Source organism: Melozone crissalis, unplaced genomic scaffold (genome assembly GCF_028551555.1).
Source record: "Melozone crissalis strain CALT ecotype California unplaced genomic scaffold, PUWL_Pcris_2 ptg000041l_1, whole genome shotgun sequence".
NCBI lineage: Eukaryota > Metazoa > Chordata > Aves > Passeriformes > Passerellidae > Melozone > Melozone crissalis.
The window spans coordinates 6,036,094-6,057,195 of record NW_026535819.1 but is presented as its reverse complement, the minus strand read 5'-3'; the positions used below and the strand labels follow the sequence as shown (position 1 = coordinate 6,057,195).

Genomic DNA, 21,102 nt, shown 5'->3' with positions numbered 1-21,102 from the left:
GCTGCTTATAAACAATTTAGAAGTGGGCAGGTAGTGAGGGGCAGTGGTGCCTCTTGGCACCCTGTGGCTGGGACAGGACTTTGTTATTAATTTCTCAGCAGCAGAGAAGCTGATCTGGGGAAAGCACCTAAATATGGCATGTTTGGGTGCTGTGCCTTGGCAGGAATCCATTCCTCAGTTTCCCTCTGGCTGTGGCTGGGGTTTTGGGGGGCTCAGTGCTGGGGGAAGCAGTGGGGCACCCATGTTTTGTAATTGTTTGTACAGGAATAAATATTGCTGCAGTCTGGTACCTTGAGCCCTGGCTCTGGACGGGTTTTTGGGGATGATGGCAGTGACCCCAGCAATACTGTCCCCCCTGGGCACTCAGGTGACCAACGTGTCCAGGTGGGATCCATGTCCAGTCCCTCACTGACTCCAACTCTGACAGTGACAGGTGACACCTGAGACCTCCCCAGCTTGTGTCACCTCACCCCCAGCCAGGTGCCCTGGGGTCACAGGGTCTTGGAAAGGGGTCTCTGCAGCCACAGAGGAGGAGGAAGGGCAGGCGAGTGCCAGGACTGAAAGATCACCAGTGCCTGGCTAAGGTTTGGTGGCACAGAAGGGCTTTGCCAAGAGATGGGCACAGAAGGGAGCAGAACCATGGCACTCAGCCTGGTCTGGCACATCCTGGCAAGCTGTGGAGGGGCAGCTGCTCCTACACAGATCACTGATCAAACAGATCACCCCAAATTATGGGATAGACAGCACCTGCAACCACTGAAGCTCCTCTTCCACCTGCTGGATTCCCAAGAGGAATTTGAGATAAGATAAAGGTGGTGCTATCGTCCGAGCATTATCTCAGATTAGGGGTGGTAAACAAAACTGGAGGAGAAGAATGTGTCACTGATAAAGGACACAAAGACTCCACAAGGAAAGCCAGCCAGGTAACTGGTGGATGGGATCAGCTCCAGCTGGGTAGAAGGTAATTCTGGCAGGGGGAGATAACAGGGTCCGGACTGGAAGAGAGACTGACATGGCATTAATTAGCATTAGAAGAGAGGGACTAATTTAACCAATGGAATGAAGGAGCTGTGTAGCCAATGAGCATTAATGCCTTCATGTGCAAAAATGTATAAATAGTGAGAAGTTTTTAACAACCTCGGGACCCCCACCACCATAAACACCAGGGGGGGGGAAGGACCAAGGGGATGCTGAGGGATCCACAGTGTTGACAAATCGGCTGCTTACCCAATCTCTCTCCCCCAGATGCACAATCCCTCTTTTCTATTTCTTTCTCTACCTCACATTTTATTGTTAAATAAAATCTGTACAATTGGCTTTGGCATCCAGCATCTCTCAGTGCGCAGATGTCAACAAGGACACAACACCCGCGGGGTTTTACACGCCTGGAGCTGAGGGAGAGGGGTGTGTGAGCTGAGGTGGGGACATGGGGACATAGGGACCTTAGGGACAAAGGTGGTGACACTAGGGATGGGAATGGGGACATAAGGACATTGGGGACAAGGACGGTGACACTAAGGATGGGAATGGGGACATGAAGATTGGATGGGGACATTAGGGACGGACATAGGGATGGGATGGGAGCATGAGGGTATTAGGGACAAGGATGGGGACAGTAGTGATGGGATGGGAATGGGGTCATGGGGGTTGGATGGGGACATTAGGGATGGACATAGGGATGGGGGCACGAGGGTATTAGGGACAAGGTTGGGGACAGTAGGGGCAGGAATGGGCACTATGGATAGGGATGGGCACTAGGGACAGGGATGGGCATTAGGGAAAGGGATGGGGACATGAGAACGGAATGGGGGTAGAAGCGGGGAGGCGACACGAGGCCAGTGACACGAAAAGCGTTCCCGTCCGCGGAGCTGGGGGCGGAGGCGCCGCGGAGCCCCCGGGCCGGGCCGGGCGGGGCTCCCTCCCCTCGCGGGCGGCCCCGCACCCCGAGCCGGGAGGGTTTAACCGCGCTCTCCGCCCCGGCCGTGCCCCCCCCCACCCCCGCTGTGCTCCCGCCCGTCCCTCCCGGTGCCCCCGCGCCGCTCGCTCGCGCCGCCGGTGCCGCGCGCTCCCGGCGTGCCCCGCGCGCCGCCGTGCTCTATAAATAGCGGTACCGGCGGGCCCGGGCGGCGGCGGCGGGGCAGTGCGAGACCCCCGGGCCAGGGCAGTGCGAGACCCCCGGGCCAGGTCAGTGCGGGACCCGGTCGGTGCGAGACCCCCGGGCCGGGGCGGTGCGGGACCCCCGGGGCCCGGTCGGTGCGGGCACCGAGCCAGGGGCGGGCCCGGGGCAGCGCGGGGGGCTCGGCTTGGCGCTTGGGAGCGTGGCGGGGGCACCGCAGCGGCGCTGGAGCCGCCCGGTGCGGGGCCCGGTCCCCGGGAGGGGCTGCGGCGCGCGTTCCCCTTCCGTTCGATGGGATGGGAGGGGTGGATGGAGCTGAGATCGCTGGGGCACCCCCGGGTGCAGCCCGCACGGGCCTTGGCTGGGGGGGCACAAGGGCACCCTGAGCCCCCTCCCCAGCCCCGGCCCCAGCGGGTCAGCGCCCCCCATCCCTTCTGGAGCGGTCACCTGCACACCGCCCTCACCGGCGCCCCTGGCACCGCGCTGGATCAGCACCCGGCTCGCCCTGAGGGCCGCAGCCCCTGTCACCCACCAGCACTGCTGCCAGCTCTCCTGGGGCTCAGCACCCCCCCAGTCAGGGACCCGGGGGTCCCGCGCTCCCCAAACCCCCTGGGGGACGTGTCAGCACTTTGTCCCCGCGGCGCCGGTGGGCTGTGACCCGGTGCCGGTTTCAGCGCGGCCATTCTTAGCCCCTGCCCTTTGGAGGCTGTAACACGACCTGCCAGCGGCTGCGGGTGCCCCCTCCCTGCAGCCCGTCCGGCCGGTTCGGGGTGACGCACCGTGCCCAAGCAGCTCGGGTGCTGCGGGGCTGGGTGTGGGCAGGTGGGGTGGCCAAACAGCCCTCGAGCTCCTGGGGGTGCCATGGGTGCTGCACCCCCTCCTTGGGACACCCCCTAAACCCAGCCCGTGGGGAGTCAGGGTGCTGCCTCCATCCCTCGGTGCTGCGGTGGCACCGGGCATCCCCCGCGGGTTTCCTGCTGCCGGGCAGCACCTCAGGCATTGGGATGTGGGCAGGGCAGGGGAGGAAGCCGGCAACGTCACCGCGCGTCACCCGGCATGGGGATGCCCTTACCGCAGCCGGATGCGGAGGGTGACTGCTGGAGCCAGGTGAGTGATGGCCGCAGAAGCAGAGATCCCTCAGCTCTCTATTCCAGGGCCGAGCCAGGAGTTGTGTCTTCTGTCCCATCCCCCCAGTCTGGGCTTGAAGCTGGGCACCATCATGACCGAAAAGGGTGGCCCTTTTTCTCCCCAGACTGTTGGTGGTGACATGATGTGCTGAGTTGTTTATCCTTCTCTTTCCTGGCAGCCTTAAGTGCTTCTGTGCCTGAACCATCAGCATGGCGACAGGTGAGTGATCCATCTCCCTGCATGCTTCTGTCCCCTCAGTGTCCCCTGCATCCATTCCCTCTGCATCTCCCTGTCTGCCTTGTGTCCTTTTCCTTGGTTGTCCCCTGCATCAATCCCCCCCCCCCATGGAATTAATCCCCTTTGCCCCCTGCACCCATCCCCTCTGCATGCCCCTGTCCCCGTTTTATCCGTCCCCTTGGTCCCCCCCATCCATCCCCTCTGCATTCCCCTTCCCTTCCTGCCTCTGTCCCCTGCATTTGTCCCCATTACGTGCAGCCCTGGTCCTCTTTGCCTTCCCCCCTCCACGTGCCCCTGTGTCCTTGCCTCCCTCCCTTCTGTCCATCCCCCATGTCCCTCCAGCCCCCCCACATGCCCCACATCCCATTGGTCCCTGCCAGACTCTTGGCTCCATCCCCAGCTCTGGGGAGTGCTGGGTGCCAAGGAGTTGAAATTTCATCCAGCTGTAATCAGGAGATGGGAAAGTGGCCCCAGAGCAGCTCAACTTTATTTTTAGCTCTGCTTCCCCCTTCGGCATCACACCCCGGCATCGCCCCACACCACGGCTGGTGCACAGACCCCACAGGTGCTGAGAGCCCTGTGCCAGGTGCTGGGCAGGGGATGGGGCGCTCAGTGCCACTTGCACAGCGGCCACCAAGCCCAGGGAGCTGCCCTGGGGTCCTGCCGGGGTTGTGCCAGGCGCTCGATGCCACCCGAGCCTGCCGCGGCCCCAGTTAGCCCAGCGGGGTGAGGAGCCGGCCGCAGGGATGGATGAGGCCAGTCCCTGCCTGCAGTGGAGCCGAGGACAGTGAGCACCTCTGGGACACCACGTGGCACTGGAATTCCACCCCATGGCCGAGGTGCCGTGGTGTCTTTGTGCTCAGACGTGGCCACACATCCCAGCCTGCCCAGGTGACCAGGACACACGTCTGCTTCCCTCTCCATCTTCCCCCCAGGACTCTCCTGGATCGGTCCCCTCTATCCCCAGGGATGCCTGCCCTGGATCTGGCACCCCCTGGGGACATCTCACTCCCTGTTGGACTTTTTGGCTTTTGATAATTATTTTTTTTTCCTTTCTCTTTTCCAGAAAAGCTCAAGCAGCACAAAATCATCTTTGTGGTGGGTAAGTCTGTGTCTGGATCCTGTCACTGGTGGGGTCAGCCCAGGCCTTTTCCCTGTACTCCTAGGCTGGGGAAACAGGGCTGGAGGCTGAGGGTGGGCTATTCCCAGGCACTGTGGGATGGCTGTGGCTCCAGCTTGGCTCCTTGAGTCCACATGGGGTATGGTGGGACCAGGAGGGCACTTCTGGCCAGGCATGGGGTGGCAGCATCTGGGGTGATGTGACAGTAAACCACTGGGGGTTGATGTGACAACAAATCCCTGGGAGGTAATGTGACAAAACCCTGGGTGGTGATGCCCTGGGTGCCATCCATCAGGGTGTGGTGCCCACATGCCAATTCTCAGCAGCCCATGTCACCCCCAAGCACTTGGGCAACCACGAGGAGCTCTGTCCATCCCCTTGGTGCTGGGCTTGGGGACACCAGCTGCAGTGTCACTGAGCTCTGAGGGCTCGTGTGTGTCTGTGCTGCTGCTCCCGTGTACCCTCCCTCTCCTTACCCATGGCTGGGGCACACGTGTGCCTTGCAGGTGGCCCTGGCTCGGGCAAGGGGACGCAGTGTGAGAAGATCGTGCAGAAGTACGGCTACACCCACCTGTCCACGGGGGACCTGCTGCGGGCAGAGGTCAGCTCGGGCTCGGAGCGGGGCAAGAAGCTGCAGGCCATCATGGAGAAGGGAGAGCTGGTGCCCCTGGTGAGTGCCTACCAGCTGCCACATTAGGGGGTGTGCAGGGCTGGCAGTGGGGCCACCACAGTAATGGCTGGCACACAGCTCAGGCATCTCTGGCTCTGCCATCCCAGGGTGGGGTTTGCAGCAGGGATGCTGCAGGGACCCAGGGATGCTGAGTGGGTGTCCTGTTGTCCCATGCCAACTGTGGCAGTTCTGTCCTCCCTCTCCAGGACACGGTGCTGGACATGCTGAGGGATGCCATGGTGGCCAAAGCAGACGTGTCCAAGGGCTTCCTCATCGATGGATACCCCCGCGAGGTGAAGCAGGGAGAGGAGTTTGAGAAGAAGGTGAGGACTGGTGCTGTTCTGTGCTGTGCTGTGCTGGGCCGTGCCACACACCAGCTTAGCACAGAGACTCAATGCAGCAGCAGCCTGGGCTCCCCATCCCAGCAGAGATCACATCCCAGAAGGGTCTAAACTGGGCAGCAGGTCCCCCTGCCTGGGGACAGCCTGTGCCCAGAGCACAGGGGGAGGGACCAGGGTGTCCTCAGGCTGACAGAGCGTGACAGCAGTGCTGGCATGATGGTGATGGCAGAGAGCCAGGGCTTGGCTGCAGTGTGCCTTTGCCTTCCTCTACATGGAAGAGTGTCCTGGTGGCTCCCAGACCAAAGCGGTGGGAGGCAGGACATGGCGTGGGGACATCTCTGTGTCCTGGTGGCCCCCAGACCCATGTGGGTGGAGGCAGAGGGTTGTGTGGGGACATTTGTGACCCTCATGCTGACCACCACCACCCCTCAAGCCAAATCAGAGCCACAGCAGCTCAGTGTGGTGACAGCCACGTCCCCTCTGTGTACAGATCGCGCCCCCCACGCTGCTGCTGTACGTGGATGCGGGGAAGGACACGATGGTGAAACGCCTGCTGAAGAGAGGAGAGACCAGTGGGAGGGTGGATGACAATGAGGAGACCATCAAGAAGCGTTTGGAGACCTACTACAAGGCCACTGAGCCCGTCATTGCCTTCTACAAGAGCAGAGGCATCGTCCGCCAGGTAAGCGGGAATGAGACCGATGCCAGCTTGGGGCTTGTGTCCCATGGGAGGGGAAGTGATGGATGGGGATGATGAGGGAAGCAGGAAAACTCAATCCTGCCTAGTTTGGGGTGGGCCTGACCCCTCTCACTCCCAACACAACCCCCTCCAAGGATGGCCTGCATCCCTTTGCCCTAAACGAGCCCTGGTCTCTTCCCCATGGCCAAAATGCATCCTTGGGAGAGTTCCAGCTGCTCTCGGGTGAGAGCCCTCGGGCAAGTCCCCCCGCTGTCCCCTCTGTACCCAGCTCAACGCCGAGGGCTCTGTGGAGGAGGTTTTCCAGCAGGTCTGCACCCACCTCGACTGCCTGTGAGCAGCCCCCGGCCCCAGCTCCCCCGGTGCACTCCAGCAGAGACAGCGGAAGCGGCTTTATCCTGTTTTCGTGGACGGAGCCGTGCGGAGGAAATTTCAAGGACATTGTGTTTGGCTCTTTCCCGTCTCTCCCCAGTAAAGTTCACTTTAATGAATCCAGACTTTATCTTTTTCTTCTGTCGCAGGAAATGAGTTTTTCTTTCCAGAGGTTTTTTTTTTTTTTTTTTCTCTGCCTCTCTCTCCCCCCCAGCCCCTCTGGAGCTGATTAAGGGCAGGAAGCGGGTGTTTATCCCGCCGGGGCAGCGCGATGCTGCGCTCAGAGGAAGGGAGGGAGCATCCCGGCCGCTCGCCCCGGCTTCCCAATCCGTGCCTGCAGGGAGCCTGCGCCTGCATCCTCCGCCAGTCCCGGCTCCCTCGCCGTGTCCCGGTTGCTGAACCCCCTGGTGTCTGGGTGTGTGTCCTGCACATGTCCCAGCGCTCCCACTGCCTGCCAGGAGCTGGAGGCCACCGGATTTGGGATGGGGATTTCCAGCGCTTTCATGCCTTGGCATTTCCTTGTTTCTGTTGGCTGTCGGGGATTTTTGGGGTACGCGGTGGCTGCGCTGTGGTGGTTTGTGGTGGCACAATGCCCTGGAGTGGGGTGTTCCCTGTCCTGCTGGGCCTGGACACTCACTGCTCTTACCCCAGGGGATAGGGAATGCACTGGGGACACCCAGATGAGCCCAACCACCAGGCTGGGTGTCCTCCAGGATGGGTGGTGAATCACAGGACCCCAACAGATGGGAATTTGGGGGTGCTGGTGTGGGGTACAGGGGATGTGGGGGCTCCCCAGCACCCACAGAGCCACACAGGCATAAGGCCATAGCAGAGGGGCTGCGGTGGAGCTTGGGGACAGGGTTTACCCAGCCACAGTGAGGGCAGGAGGCAGCAGAGCTGCACCCCCAACAGGGCCCCCCACACTTCACTTGTGGGCCGCTGGAGCTGGGCACAGAGCCAGGGGGCTGGGAGGGCAGGAGGGGCGGCAGCGCTGGGGTCAGCCAAGGCCACGGGGCCAAGGAGTCAGAGCGGAGAAAGGAAACCAGCAGGGAAAAAACAAAACTCCCCAAGACGAAAACCCAAACTCACCAGTCGGGCCGACGTCAGGCCCGTGCTCCGGGGCCGCGGGCAGAGGCGGGGCACGGGGGAGGCAGGCGGGCAGGAAGGATGCAGCCATCCGGCCAGGCTGGGACACTGCCAGCACAGCCAGCCAGGGCTGGGGCCCGCCAGGGCCTGCCTCGTGTGGGGGGACAAGGGGGCAGAGGGGTCCTGTGGTTTGGGACAGCACGGCCTAAAATTGGGGAGTGGGGAGAGACATCTCTGTGCTGGCTCCTGCCCTCTGTGGGTGTGCTGTGAGTGTGCCTCAGTTTCCCCAGGTGGGCAGGGAGTGGGACAGGAGCCCTGCCCTGCTCCCCAGCACGGCCCTGAGTGCTTGGTGTTGATGTTCAGATGCTTTTCCTCTGGTTTGAAATCTCCAGGCCATCCCATATGCTGCAAGGGGCGAAGATGCTGGGCTGAATGGGATGCAGGGTGCTGCACATGTGGCCACCCCACAGCCACAGCCACCCTCCTTCTGTCACACTGTGGCTGCCACCATCCCAGTGTCCATCAACGAGGGTCTCTTGGTCGTTGTCCTGTGGTGTCACCGCGGGGAGCGGGGTGTGAGGGACGCAGAGGATCCCGTGCCAGGTCCCGGTCCCCATCCCCGTCCCCATGCCCGCGTGAGCACCGTCCCCGCGGTCCCCAGGAGATGGCAGTGCTCTGTCATGGGACATGGCTGCTGCTCACCCCGGTCTCAGGCATCTCCGGGGACATCCCGGCTGCTGGGGGCAGCCGTCGCTGACTTCCCTGGCACGTTTCCATTCTGTCCCCATGCCCCTGAACCATGAATCGACCGCACCCCGGGGACCCGCGCCCACCCCCGGTGAGAGGGTCGCAGCCCCACTGATCGCTGTGTGAGGGCTCCCACCTGGGCCAGCAGAGGTGTGGGGAGGAATGGGGCAGGAGTGCACAAGGGGGTCCCTGGTGCCCCTTTGGCCGTGCCCAACTGTGACCCCCTTGCCCGTGACTCCCTCACCCAGGCCCCCTTGTCCCACGGGATCTCCTGATCCCCCAGCCCCCCTGCCATGTGGGGGTGTCAGGGCAGCCCCAGCTGTGCCCTGGCCAGGGGTACAGGCAGGGCAGGCAGCAGTGCTCGGGGGCTTCCAGCTGCCCACCAGCGTGGGCATCCATGGGGCAGCCCCCAGCCTGAGCCCTGTGGCCCTGTCAGGGCGCTTGCTGGGACCAGGGGGGCTGAATATCGGGGGCAGCCCCTTCCCCATGGCCTGGGTGGGGTAGCTGGGAATAATTTGTGTGGGTGCACCCCACCAGAACCCCTGTGTCCAACCCTCCACTCATTATTGCCAGCCCTGGGCGGCCCTGGGGACACCTACCCGGGTACCGGTGCCCTCCCCCTGCCCCTCCGGAGGCGCAGCCTGCAGGGAAACTGAGGCACGGCGCCTCCGGGGGAGGGGGGGTCCATCCTCTCCGCCCCCCCGGCCCCGCCGGCCCGGCCCCAGCGCCGCCAGCGGCATTTCCTCCGCCGCGGACCCTCCTCCGAAGGGAGTCGGTTTCCTGCCGCCGCCGCCGCCCGCACTCGGCGCTGGCTCCCGGGGAGCGGCCGCCGCGGACATGGGCCCCCGCTCCGTCCCGCTCCTGCCGCTGCTGCTGGCGCTGCTCGGCCGCCCGGGTGAGTGGGGACGGGGAGACCGGGGAGCCGCAGCCCGGGGATGAGAGCCGCGGGACGGGACAGCGGGATGGGACACCGGGATGGGACACCGGGGACTCCGGACGGGGCCAGAGGGGTCCCGGCGGTGCCCGCACAGGCACAGATTGTCACCCCCGGGAACCCCCGGGAGGGGAGGTTTTGGGGAGCAGCGTCCGTGTGGGAAGGGAGGAACCCACCCCGATTCCCGGAACACAGCACAGCCCTGCCGCTCCCTGGGACCCCCAAATCCCGGCTGCGTCACTGGGCGTGGGACGTGTTGAAGGCGCCGCGGCTGAGTCCTGACCCAGATGGTGGCACACGGGGGGTCTGGGGGGGCTTTGGCACCCCGGAGTATGGAGGGGTTGACCAGGAGATGGGGAGGAGAAATGGGTGAAAACCCTTAAAGCCTCACATGGGATGTGGGACTGGAGCTGGAAAGAAATGGGAAAAAACCCTGAAACCTCATATGGAATGTGGGGATGGAGCTGGAGGTGAGAAATGGGAAAAGCCCTTAAAACCTCAAATGGGAGCTGGGGGCTTAGACACCTCCGGAGCAGTCAGAGCCACCCCGAGATCCCTGCAAAACCACAGGGGGATTTCAGGGAGGGACCCCAGTGCTGATGGAGCTGGGGGACTCAGGGACATTGCCTGTGGCAGGGGGAAGGGAGCTGGGGAGGCAGCAGCAGCCCAGAGAGGCTGGGGCCAGCAGCACTGAGTGTCCCCGCTGGGTTGGTCCCTCCTGGTCGCCTCAGGGGTCACTGCTCATGGGTGGTGCTGGGGTGGCCCCGCTGCCAGGCTTGGTGCCCACTCTCTTATATCACAGCCCTGTCTGGTGGCTGTGCAGTGAGGCTGTGCCATGTCCCCTGTAGTTGTGCCATACAGTTTCCATCCTTGTAGATGTACTGTAAGTCCTGTGTCCTGTGTAATTGTGAGGCTGGGTGCCCATCCTATAGCTGTGCCACTGTCCCTGCCCTAGGGCAGTGCCACGGTGTCCCTGTCCTGTGTAGATGTGCAGTAAGGTTTGTGTCCTCTGCCACTTTCTTGTACTGTCCCCATCCTATATCCATGCCGTATGCTCCACATCCTGTGTTGGTGTGCCACAGAGGCCTTGTCCTCCCTGTCTGTGATGTACAGTCCCTATACCACACAGCTGTGCCATCTGGTCCTCATCCCACACAGCTGTGTAATGTCCCCTGTGTCCTATGTAGCAGTGCCATGTGCCCATGACCTTTATATTCACCCCCAACAGTCTCCACCCTATGTGGCTGTGCCATACATGCCCTAACAGGGCTGTGCTGCATGGGCTGAGTCCTACACAGCTGTGCCATATGGTCCCCACCCTGAGTGTGTGTTTCTGTGGTCCCTGTCCTGTTTATCTGTGCTGTATGATCTCCATCCAATGTAGCTGTGGCACACAGTCCCTGTGCTCTGTAATGGAGCCATACAGTCCCTATTGGATGTGTCTGTATGGTCCCTGTGTCACTCTGCCATACAAACAGGCCACCTCCTCTGGCCATACCACCCCTAAGGGATGCAGCTGTGCTGTATGGACCCCATCCTGTATGACTGGGCCATATTGTCACTGTCCTGTGTAGTTGTGCCATCCTGAGTGCCTGTGCTACACGCTCCATGTCCGGGGTACCTGTGATACATGGTCCCCATCCTGCCCACCTGTGCTACTCACCTCATCCTCACCAGTGGCTTCTTCTTCCTCACAGGGTCCTCTGGGGCTGGGAGCCCACAGTGCCATGGAACTGAGTGCCCCATAGCAGTGGGCACAGTGCCATGGGACTGAGTGCCCCATAGCAGTGGGCACAGTGCTGTGGGGCCGGGATGTCCATGGTGGGCACAGTGCTACGGGGCTGGGATGTGCATGTTGGGCACAGTGCTATAGGGCTGGGATGTCCATGGTGGGTGCAGTGATGTTGTTCTGGGGTGCTCTAGGTGGGTGCAGTGTCAGGGTGTCTCACAGACACATCCAGATTCCAGAGGGGGGGACTTTGTGCCCCCCTTGACAAGGGCCAGCAGTGCTCCCCGTGGGGTGAGCATGGTGCTGGGCCACCCCTCCCATCTCTGGGGAGAAGCTTCTTGGCACCTGTCTGAGTTAGAGAGTGGCAGGAATGATGTGGTTTGTGTCAGGCTCGAAGCCTGGACCCATCCACCCCATCATCTGCCCCCCTCAGCATGGTCCAAGAGCCAGTGGTGGTTCAGAGGACGCCAGTTCCCTCTCAGTGCAGGATCCATCCCCATTCCTGTCCTGGATCATTACACAAGTACCGAGGCAACACTGCCAGATGCAAGGATGCCAAAGTGGTGCTGCCCATCCCATGGGCATCCTGCACTGCCAGAGCCACCCTTGCCCTGCACCCCACACCCCAGCTTTGCTCTCTGCTCCCAAAACCCCAGGAATTTGCCCCCCAGCCCCTGACCCACGGGGGAGCCACAGTGGGACCACCCCTGCTCCTTGATCTCAGCGACACCAAAGCAAGGGAGAATGCGGGTTGGAAAAACATAAAGTGGATTTTCTTTCTTTCTTCCTTTTAAATTTTTTTTCCCTTTCCTGGAGTACAAAAATAACAGTGCCCTTATCTGATCGCCCCGGCGGCCCAGCTGAGCCCCCTTATCTGATCCTGACATAATGCTGGAGCCTTCCCCAGGGACAGACAGACAGTGCCCGCCTGGCACCCTCCCCTCGGCTGGCATCCCTGCCCTGCCGGGGGCGATCCCGGCCGCGGCCCCTGGCCCTGCCTGCGCTCCCAGGGGGACGCTGCTGCCCCGGGAGCCCGTGTCCTGCCCGTGCCCTGCCCGTGCCCGGTGCCGTCGGGGCAGGAGTGGAAGGGAAGAGGGACGCGGCCTGCGGCGCCCAGATAAGCCGCTGTTTATCTTCCTCCCGATGCTGCGGCCGCGCGGGGGGGAGGAAGCACCGGACAATTGGCGAGCCCACGGCGGCGTCACCGGGGGTCTGTGCCGTGACCCCGCCGCCGCCACCGGGCCACCCCAGCGGGGAGACGCGGGTCAGGGACACCGTGATGGGACAGAATGGCACTTTGCCTGTTGCTGCATCCCAAAATCTCAGTGAGCTGGAGCATCACACTGTGACCGTGCTCACAGGGGTTTCAGGATGAGGGAAGAGACGAGGATCCCACTCCATGTTTCAGAAGGCTTGATTTATTATTTTATGATATAGAATAAATTAAAACTATACTAAAAGAATAGAAGAAAGGATTTCATCAGAAGGCTAGCTAAGAATAGAAAAAGAAGGAATGATAACAAAAGCTTGTGGCTTGGACAGAAAGTCTGAGCTAGCTGACTGTGATTGGCCATTAATTAAAAACAACTAACATGGGCCAATCAAAGATTTACCTGTTGCATTCCACAGCAGCAGATAATCATTGTTTACATTTTGTTCCTGAGGCTTCTCAGCTTCTCAGAGGAAAAATCTTAAGGAAAGGATTTTTCATAAAAGATGTCTGTGACATATCACTTTTTAGCCCCACTCCTGATAGGGGTGGCTGGTGAGTTTGGTCCAGCCACCTCCCGGTGCATTGGCTGGAGACAGCAGGGATGGAAAAATTTGAAGTGGGAAGGAATAGAACTCAGTGGATATCTCCAAAGGAAACACAGCATCCCAGGCCCTGTCTCCCCATAGAAAGCCCAGCTGTGACCATGGGGGTCTGTCCTTCCCAGCCCCCTGGAAGGGAGCCCCCCTGGATGCAGACCGTTCCTCGGGGCCAAGTTAAGGACACCCCGGCCACAGCAGGGCTGCCTGAGGCAGAGAGGAAACTGTCGAGGCACGTGGGGATTTACAGGATCAGGCCTTCAAATGGCTGTTTGCGCTCAGGATTTCCCTTGGCAGCCGCCGGCCGGCCCCGCTCGCCGCACGCCGCCGGGGGCTGTGGGCTGGGGCAGGGCTCACGCCGGGAGGATGAGCTTCACAGCCATTCCATACCTGCGCTTCCCCCTTTCCTGCGCCCGGGGAATGCGGGGGGGCTTCCGCCGCCGCCCGGCCCTGGGGGCGGCTGGGTGCGAGTTCTGGCACGGGCAGCGCCGAGCGGGGACAGCGGATTTTTCCAGCCCGGATCCCAGGGTCATTCGCGGGGTTGCGGAGGGGCTGGCGGGGCGGACACGTAGCCGATGGTCCCGGGGGGGCTGTGCTGACGCCGGGCTGGGGCTGAGGGTGATGGGGCAGTGCCGGTGCTGGCAGGGATTCAGCCCCTCCTGCACCGCGTCCCCCCGGGCTGTGTCACCCCACATCCGTGCGGCGGGGACTGACCGTCTCTTGTTTTCCGCGCAGACCCCGGGAGAGCCGAGGGCTGTGACCTGCAGCCGGTGACAGCAGAGCCACCCATCACCCTCTCCTATGCCACCAGCACGGTGCCCCGGGGCTGTGTCAGCAACAGCTCCCTGGGCACCGACCGTGAGGTCCATGTGCTCAGCGTCAAGTGGTCCAAGGTGAGCATGAGGGGTCCCAGAGCATCCCCACAGAATTTCTTACACTGTGCTTCACACTGTCACCACAGCACTGCCATCCTGTCACTGCCCCAGCAGGCAGCGTGTCCCAGCTGTGAAAACCTTCCTCTAATTAAGGAGCAGTGGATTAAATTCCTCCATGGCACCTTGTCCCAGCTTCTCCTCCAAGCACAGCCTTGGGCATCTCTGCCCCTGATGGGAATGTAAAGACTTAGAGGCAAATTCTCTAATAGCCCGTGCTGCCAAGGCAGATATTGCTGTGCTGGACACCTGAGGACCCTCCATTTCCATGGGAAGGTGGCCTGGCTCTGGCTCTGGCTCAGGAGCTGGGCAGAGAGAGGGAGGGATGGATGGAAAGTGGAAGGCAGGGAGGGACGGGAGATAGAATGGAGGAAGAGATGGAGGAGGACATGAGAAGAGGAATGAAGGGAGGGATGGAGGAAAGAGCGGAGGGATGAAGGAGGCACATAATTTTAAGGTGTTCAAGCAAGCAGAAACCTGTCTGCCGAAGTTGGGGTGATAACCACACTGAGGGTGCTTTGGGGCAAGGGCGGTGCCAGGGCCGGCGCTGGCACTGCTGGGTGGGTTTGCACCAGCTCACGGGTTTGCGTGGCAGCTCTGCAGGACAGACAGGCTTCCCTCACGCTGGCTGGGGCCCAGCACCCGATTTTGGCCCAGCCCTGGCGCCACACTCCCCCCTCGCTGCCACCTCCCAGCTCTCCCAGTTCTGCTTTTGCAGCGGAGGGGGAGCCAGACCACGAGGCGCTGGGGAGGGTCGGTTCCGCAAGGACCCTCTGGCCCAGCCCGGTGTAACCGGCCCTTGGCATCCCTGAGGAGCGCCAGGGCCGGGGGTGCCTCAGGGTTGTCACCAGCGGCGACAGGGGACACGCACTGATGTCACGGCTGCGGCGCTGAGCCCCGCGGCGCACGGGGGAAGCTGGGCAGGGACGCGGCTCCACTTATAGAAGAATTACTGGAAGCTGCTTTCTATAAGCAGATCCCCACGATGAAAAAAAAAAAAAAAAAAAAAAAAAAAAAAAAAAGGAGAAGAAAAAGAAAAAAAATAACCCGAAAGGCGGCGGCGGGGAGCGCCGAGGCTCCCGCCACTCGCGCAGCCAAACAATGGAGCGCCACAAAACACGCGGCAGGAAAAACAGCCGCCAGCTCCTCCCCGACACTCGGGGCCACGCGGGGTCCCTGGCCACCCACGCTGGCCACGGGGCCACGGCCAGGAGGCCGGGATGCCCGCGGCATCATCCCGCTAGCCCTGTGCAGGGCACGGGAGCAGCCTCCACCCGCCCCGTCCCCGGCTGGCTTTCCCTCTCCTCTCTCCTCTCCCTCTGCTCGGAGCTTTGCGAGCCGTTTTCCAGGCAGAAGTTGCCAAACTTAGCGCCTGGAGTTTTGACTTCCCCATCCGGATTTCCGGCTAGAGGCCAGCAGGCAGTGCTGGCCACGAGGAGTGCTGTGTGCCACCCCTGTGCCCAGGCACCTCTGCACTGCAGCACGGACACACCTGAGCCTGCAGCGGCTGCACAGCGCTGGGATGGGGCTGGGAAACCTGCCCGGGGGATGCCCCAGGGCCCGGGGTGGGGATTCTCCAGCTTTCAGTGGGAGACACCCCAGAACTTACAGTGAGGATGCTCTGGTGCCCGGGGTGGGGATGCTCCAGTCCTCAGTGTGGGGATACCCCAGCCCACAGTGGGGTGATTCTCACACCCAGTGCAGAGATTGCTTAGTCTCTAGTTCAAGGATGCCCTGGTCCGTAAAAAGGGGGTGCCTAAACCTCACTATGTGGGGTGTCCTGGACACCAGTGTGGGGATGACACCATGTTCCAGGTGGGCATCCCGCTGGTCCCTTGCTTAGGGGAGCCAGTGTAGGTACACACGGCATCCCTGCCCCTAACCCCAGCCATGGCTCATCCCAGGGCTCTCCCTGCTCCCTCTGGCTCCAGGGGCAGCCAGGGAGGTGGCAGCAGCTGGGTTTGGTGGCCGCAGCGGTTTCACTCTCCTCTTCCCCCCCAGGTCTCTGCTGCCCCTCTGACGGTGACAGTGACCCCAGGAGCCGGTGCCTGCAGCCGCCCAGCAGTGCTGATCCTCCTCTGCAGCCGCTGCCCTGCCAGGATCACCTCCCCGTGCTCCAACCTGATCCTCCACACCGTGAGTGCCACAGCCCCACCACGGGAGCGATCCCGGGGGGCAGCGGGGCTCGGGTCACCCCTGGGGATGTTTGAGGGGGTCACTGGTGGTCCCTCTGATCACCATCCACGGTGCCTGTGGAGCCCCAGGGAGGAGGGGACGCTCCCGGCATTGCTGGCGCGCTGAGCACGGCGCTGGCCAGGCAGGGAATGACGCACAGGGCTGGAAAAAGCTCCCATTTCCTCCGGCCGGCGGGAGGAAGGTCAGGGATGGGGTTTGGCTCCAGCGAGCTGAGCCGGGGTCGGGCGCTTTGTTAGCAAAATAAACCTCCTGCTTTGTTTGTGGCTAATAATAAAGTGGGCTGAGCCCTCCCTGTGCCTCCAGCCACTCTCCCTGCTCCCAGCTCACGGCCCCAAAAACCCCCCCTCATCCAGGGTGACCCCCAGCCCAGGCCCCAGGGACACTCACCTGTTTTAGGTTCACGGAGGGGAAAGGTTTAAGGTTTTCCTTGCTTTCCCCATGCCAGCCTGTGTAAGGGAGGGATGCACCTTGCTCCTCACCCCGGCTCAGGCTGTCTCTTGGCCCACAGGACGCCCACCTCATCCCAGAGAGCACCATCAGAGCACCAAACCCCGAGCCATCCATCGTCTCCAGCGAGGAGGAGCTGCTGGCCTGGGCTCTGGATGCCTATGGGGGCATCACGTCCTACAGCGAGCTGCAGGACCCCCGCAGGCTCCAGCTGCACCTGGGGGAAGGTGTGTGGGGCTGGGGAATAGCACTGGGGGGCTGGATGGGCAGGAATGGTCTCCCTGTTCCAGAAGGGTGACAACCTCCTGGGGCACCTTCCCTGGGAGATGCCACGGGGACTGACGCCCCTGGCCCTGGGCATCTCCCCACATTGAGCACAGTGTTGATCACCCTGCCACCCACACAGATGCCCACAGCCCTCCAGAGTGCGTTCCCCAGGAGAACTTCAATGCCATGCTGCACCTGGAGGCTGAGGTCTTCTTCCACGGGGTGAAGAGCTGCTCACGCAGTGATGCCCAGAGCACCAGGGCTGCCCACATCATCCATCTGCAGTCGGAGCCCAGGTACCACAGTGCCAGCAGTGGGACAGGCAGGGGGATTTGCTTGGAGATGCTTGGGAAGGTGCTCTGCTTCCCAAAAGCAGAGCCCCACATCCCGAGCTGGGTGTGGGACTGGTTGGTATGGAATGCTGAGAATGGGGGTCTTGTGGTTTTTCAGCTCCTCCATCACAAGGGTGAACCTGTCTCTGAGCTGTTCTCAGAACTCTGCTGGCAACCAGATCCTTATCCTGCAGAGCAAGGCCAACTTCACCTGGTTCCTGTCCGCAGAGTGCAACATCCAGTTACTGGTAGGCTGAGAGGAGCTTGTGTTCCCCACCACCCCTTCCGAGGGCTCTGCCAGGTGCCCAGGAGATGCTGGTGCCATGGAAAGGTGGCAGGAGGGCACCTGCAGACATTAGACATGGCCAAGTGGCAGCCCCCTTGCTGCAAGCCCTGATTATGGGATGGACCCTGCCTTGTGCACCCCCAGCTGTCCCTGTCTCCACTCAGCCCCTCTGCGTTCCCCCCTTTCCCCCTCACTGCAGGTCTCTGGGAGTTACAAGATGCCCCTTTTCTCCATGCTGCTCCCTGGGAATCCCCTGCCTGACACAGAGCAGGGCCTCATTGCTGAGGCCTTTGAGAAGAACTACAGTGTCATTGCCTCCTACTCCGCCATCCCTGCCAGCAGCCACATCAGCCTGCAGATTCACGAGCACGGTGAGGCCCCAGCAGCCCAGGGCTGGGTGGGATGGGGGTTCCAGCACTCCCACTCAGCACCCCCATCTCCCTGTCCTGCAGGGACGGTCGAGACGCCCGTGAGCACCACCCCCATGGTCATCACACAGCTCCCAGACCTACCCCACCAGGTGCTGCGCACGCTCAAGCCCTGGAAGTGCACAGATGAAACCATGGAGATTGTCATCATCAGGTCCTACCTGGAGGTGAGGGGGTGGAGAGGGGTGCCAATGTCCTCCAAAATCACTCAGAAGTTTCATTTTCCTCTGGGTGCTTGGGGTGGGTGGCACAGGGCTGTCCCCTGTCAGTGGGTGACCACAGTGTGCTTCCCTCCCAGCCCATCAAGGACGTGGTGAACATCACCCTGAGGGACATCCGCTGCCAGGCAGAGAAAAATGCCACCCACTTCATGCTGAAAAGCCCCCTCAGCCACTGTGGCACCTCGCTGGAGGGCAGGGGCTATGCCAACAATGAGGTGAGAGGGGGGCCAGCTGGGGGTGTTGCCTCCAGCCCCACTGATAGCCCATGAAGTGGGGGGGGCTTCTCCACCAGGACCTCCTTGCTTTTGCATGGCTGGAAACATCATAGTGCAGCCCAGGGCTGAGATGGACAGGGAGTGTGGGGGGGGACCATCCCATTATCCCATGCCATCCCATCCCATCCCATGCCATCCCATCCCATCCCATTATCCCATCCCTGGGTACCACCTGACTGACCCAGCCCTCTCCCTTCTCACAGCTCATCCTCAGCCTGGCCAAGGACGCCGTGCTCCGGAGCGTGCGGGTAAGGCACGGCTTTCCCAGCATGTCCAGGGGTGGGAGAAGGTGCAGATGGCACTGCCAGCTGGGTGCTTCTCGGGTTTCATTTTGCTGGAATGGCTCCCGAGGTGTTAAAGAGTCTTTTTTCCCAGCCCTGAGACCAAAGAAGTTGAGATTCCTCAGTTCTGGTTTTCAAGGTTTATTTTCTCTTATCTATCACATTCTTTCTCTGACCTGCTGAGGTCTGTCCAGCAGGTCAGGTTGAGGCACAGTCCCTGCCCTTGGGGTGGTGTTAGATTTTTATACTAGAAACTACATGTACTTTATTTACAATAATTTTCCAATACCTATCACCTATGTTAGACAGTCTGTCTCTACTCTAAACCAATCCAGAAGTGCCACCATCACAGCAGAAGATGGAGGACAAGAAGAAGGAGAAGGACAGGACACACCCAGATTCCTCCATCTTGCCTCTTGAATCCCCATTCTAAAAACCCCAAAATTCTACATTTTCACCCTGTGACACATTAGCTGTCATTCTACTCAAACTTGTAAATCCTCACACAAAGTTGGTAATTGTTTCCATGGGGTCTGGAGCCATGCAGGGCAGCCAGAGGAATGCCCTGGGTTCTCACAGATGCTGGGTGCCCCCTGAGTGCTGCTCCCCTCTTGCAGGTGGGTTTCCAGTGCGAGATCCCACGGGAGCTCTTCCTGCGCCTTTTCCCCACCGCCGACTTCAAGGCGCCGCAGACGGAGCTGGAGATCAACAAGGAGGCCTTTGTGCAGGTACTGCCACCGTCCCGAGCCAGGCTGGGGCATCAGCCCTGCCTGGGCACCGACCCTGATGGTGTGCCCCATTCCCGCCCCTGCAGGCGTCCATGCGGTGGATGGATCACCCGGCCGACCTGCAGCTGAAGGAGTGCTGGCTGGTGGCCTCGGAGCGGGAGCCGGTGCTGCTGGTGCAGGGCGGGCAGGCGCGGGGAGCAGGGGTGGCGGTGCTGGACGGACCCCCCAGCAGCCACGGCAGGAAGGTCTGGCGCTTCCGCTTCACCTACAGCGTTCCTGAGGGCGGCCACATCCCCTTCTCCGCATTCCTGCGGTGCAAGGCCGGCCTGCAGGTCAGTGTGACCCCCTCCCCACCTGGGATGCCTCCAGGCTGGTCCCCATTGCAGCCTGATGGGTTTGTCCCACAGCGCTGGGTGATGGAGCCCATCCATGATGGAGCAGCATTCCCTGGCCTGCAGAGCCTGGGGGTGCACATCCCCCTCTCACCCCAACCTCCACTCCACAGAATGACACCATCTTCGAGAAGGTGCTGGAGGTGAGAGTGAAGGATGCCTGGCGGCCGCTCAACTGTGAGTTCAGGGCAGGGAGGTGGTCAGGATGGGAATGGAGGGGGAGAGGGACTCTCCCAATGCTGACAGCCTCGTCCTCCCACAGACCGTGGGCTGGGGCTGGGCGCTGTCCTGGGCATCACCTTTGGCGCCTTCCTCATCGGGGCGCTCCTCACTGCCGTGCTCTGGTACATCTACTCGCACACCCGTGAGTATCCAGCACCCTGGGACCCCCGTGGTGGGATGGGGGGGCCCCCTGTGTGTCCCTTACTGGGTTGCCCATTTTTCCCTCCTGGCCAAAGTCCCCAGATGAGCCAGAGACCAGGCTTTTCCACTGCCCTCGTGTGTACAGTGCTAGAGGGGAATAACCCTGCTCCAGGTGCCTACAGCTCCTCAGGGTCCCCTCTGCCATCTGCCCTCCCTCCTTCTCCTGGTGCATCATGCTCATCTCCATCCCCGGGGCTCAGGGCTCAGCTGGGGAGTGACCCACAAGGGCTGGAGGGTCCCTGGGGCTCAGCCAAGGCCACCACTGTTGGCCCTGAGTGTGGTTTCCCCTTGGTGTTCCCGTGGCGGGCGGTGCGAGCCAGGTCCCATCTCCAAACTGCAGCCAGTTTCCAGCACGGCGCCAGCCTCGGAGAGCAGCAGCACCAACCACAGCATTGGCAGCACCCAGAGCACCCCCTGCTCCACCAGCAGCATGGCCTGACGCCCCCGGGCCCCCCCGAGCCCGCACAGCCCCCGGCCAGCGGACTTGGGGAGCCAGCCCAGTGCCATTAAGCTGATTTTTCACCCCAAATCTCAGGCCGAGCCCAGAGGGGGCCTCCATTACTCATTCAGTGAATGCTTTGGCCCCCTGAGGGCAGCCCACACCCGGGGGGGAGCACCCTGCAACCCCCCTGGGCTCCCCCGCTGCAGTGGGGAGGCAGAAAGAGCAGCTATTGCCAAAAGCTCCCACGAGGCTCCCCATCAAATGGGGGGGGAAGGAGAAGTGGGTGGCCCTGGACATGCCCCAGCACTTGGGGTGACCCCCGTGCCCCTCCTGCCTCCCCCCAGGAAGGCAGCAGGCACCAGTGGGAGCAGCAAGAGGTTTATTTGTGGAGGACGGTGCAAGGCTGCTGCCCTCCCACAGGACGATGGGCAGAACCCACCACTCCCCCCAGCTCCCCGTCCAAGTT

At 61.7% G+C, this 21,102-nt stretch overlaps 2 protein-coding genes across 2 annotated transcripts; both read left to right on the top strand.

Annotated features, from left to right (window-relative positions):
* The first annotated feature begins 2,143 nt into the window (after nt 1-2,143).
* On the top strand, nt 2,144-6,800 carry AK1 (adenylate kinase 1). The gene is made up of 7 exons (XM_054284268.1): nt 2,144-2,184; nt 3,423-3,463; nt 4,548-4,583; nt 5,108-5,271; nt 5,478-5,594; nt 6,103-6,294; nt 6,581-6,800. The coding sequence occupies exons 2-7, from the start codon at nt 3,454-3,456 to the stop codon at nt 6,644-6,646; spliced, it is 585 nt and encodes a 194-aa protein (XP_054140243.1). The 5' UTR covers nt 2,144-2,184; nt 3,423-3,453; the 3' UTR covers nt 6,647-6,800.
* Nucleotides 6,801-9,319: 2,519 nt separating this feature from the next.
* On the top strand, nt 9,320-20,633 carry ENG (endoglin). Its single transcript, XM_054284078.1, has 15 exons — nt 9,320-9,409; nt 13,722-13,879; nt 15,920-16,054; nt 16,623-16,788; nt 16,968-17,124; nt 17,279-17,408; nt 17,646-17,817; nt 17,899-18,041; nt 18,173-18,310; nt 18,574-18,618; nt 19,269-19,379; nt 19,466-19,711; nt 19,885-19,948; nt 20,034-20,135; nt 20,515-20,633. Exons 1-15 carry the CDS (start codon nt 9,352-9,354, stop codon nt 20,631-20,633), a joined length of 1,944 nt encoding a protein of 647 aa, XP_054140053.1. The 5' UTR covers nt 9,320-9,351.
* Nucleotides 20,634-21,102: the final 469 nt, after the last annotated feature.

Coding starts and splice junctions, on each gene's coding strand:
- AK1 (XM_054284268.1), top strand. Junction 4,584..5,107: donor CAAAATCATCTTTGTGGTGG/GTAAGTCTGTGT, acceptor TGTGCCTTGCAG/GTGGCCCTGGCTCGGGCAAG. Junction 5,595..6,102: donor GAGAGGAGTTTGAGAAGAAG/GTGAGGACTGGT, acceptor CTCTGTGTACAG/ATCGCGCCCCCCACGCTGCT.
- ENG (XM_054284078.1), top strand. CDS start 9,352: ATGGGCCCCCGCTCCGTCCCGCTCCTGCCGCTGCTGCTGGCGCTGCTC. Junction 17,125..17,278: donor CATCTGCAGTCGGAGCCCAG/GTACCACAGTGC, acceptor GTGGTTTTTCAG/CTCCTCCATCACAAGGGTGA. Junction 20,136..20,514: donor GTACATCTACTCGCACACCC/GTGAGTATCCAG, acceptor GGTGCGAGCCAG/GTCCCATCTCCAAACTGCAG.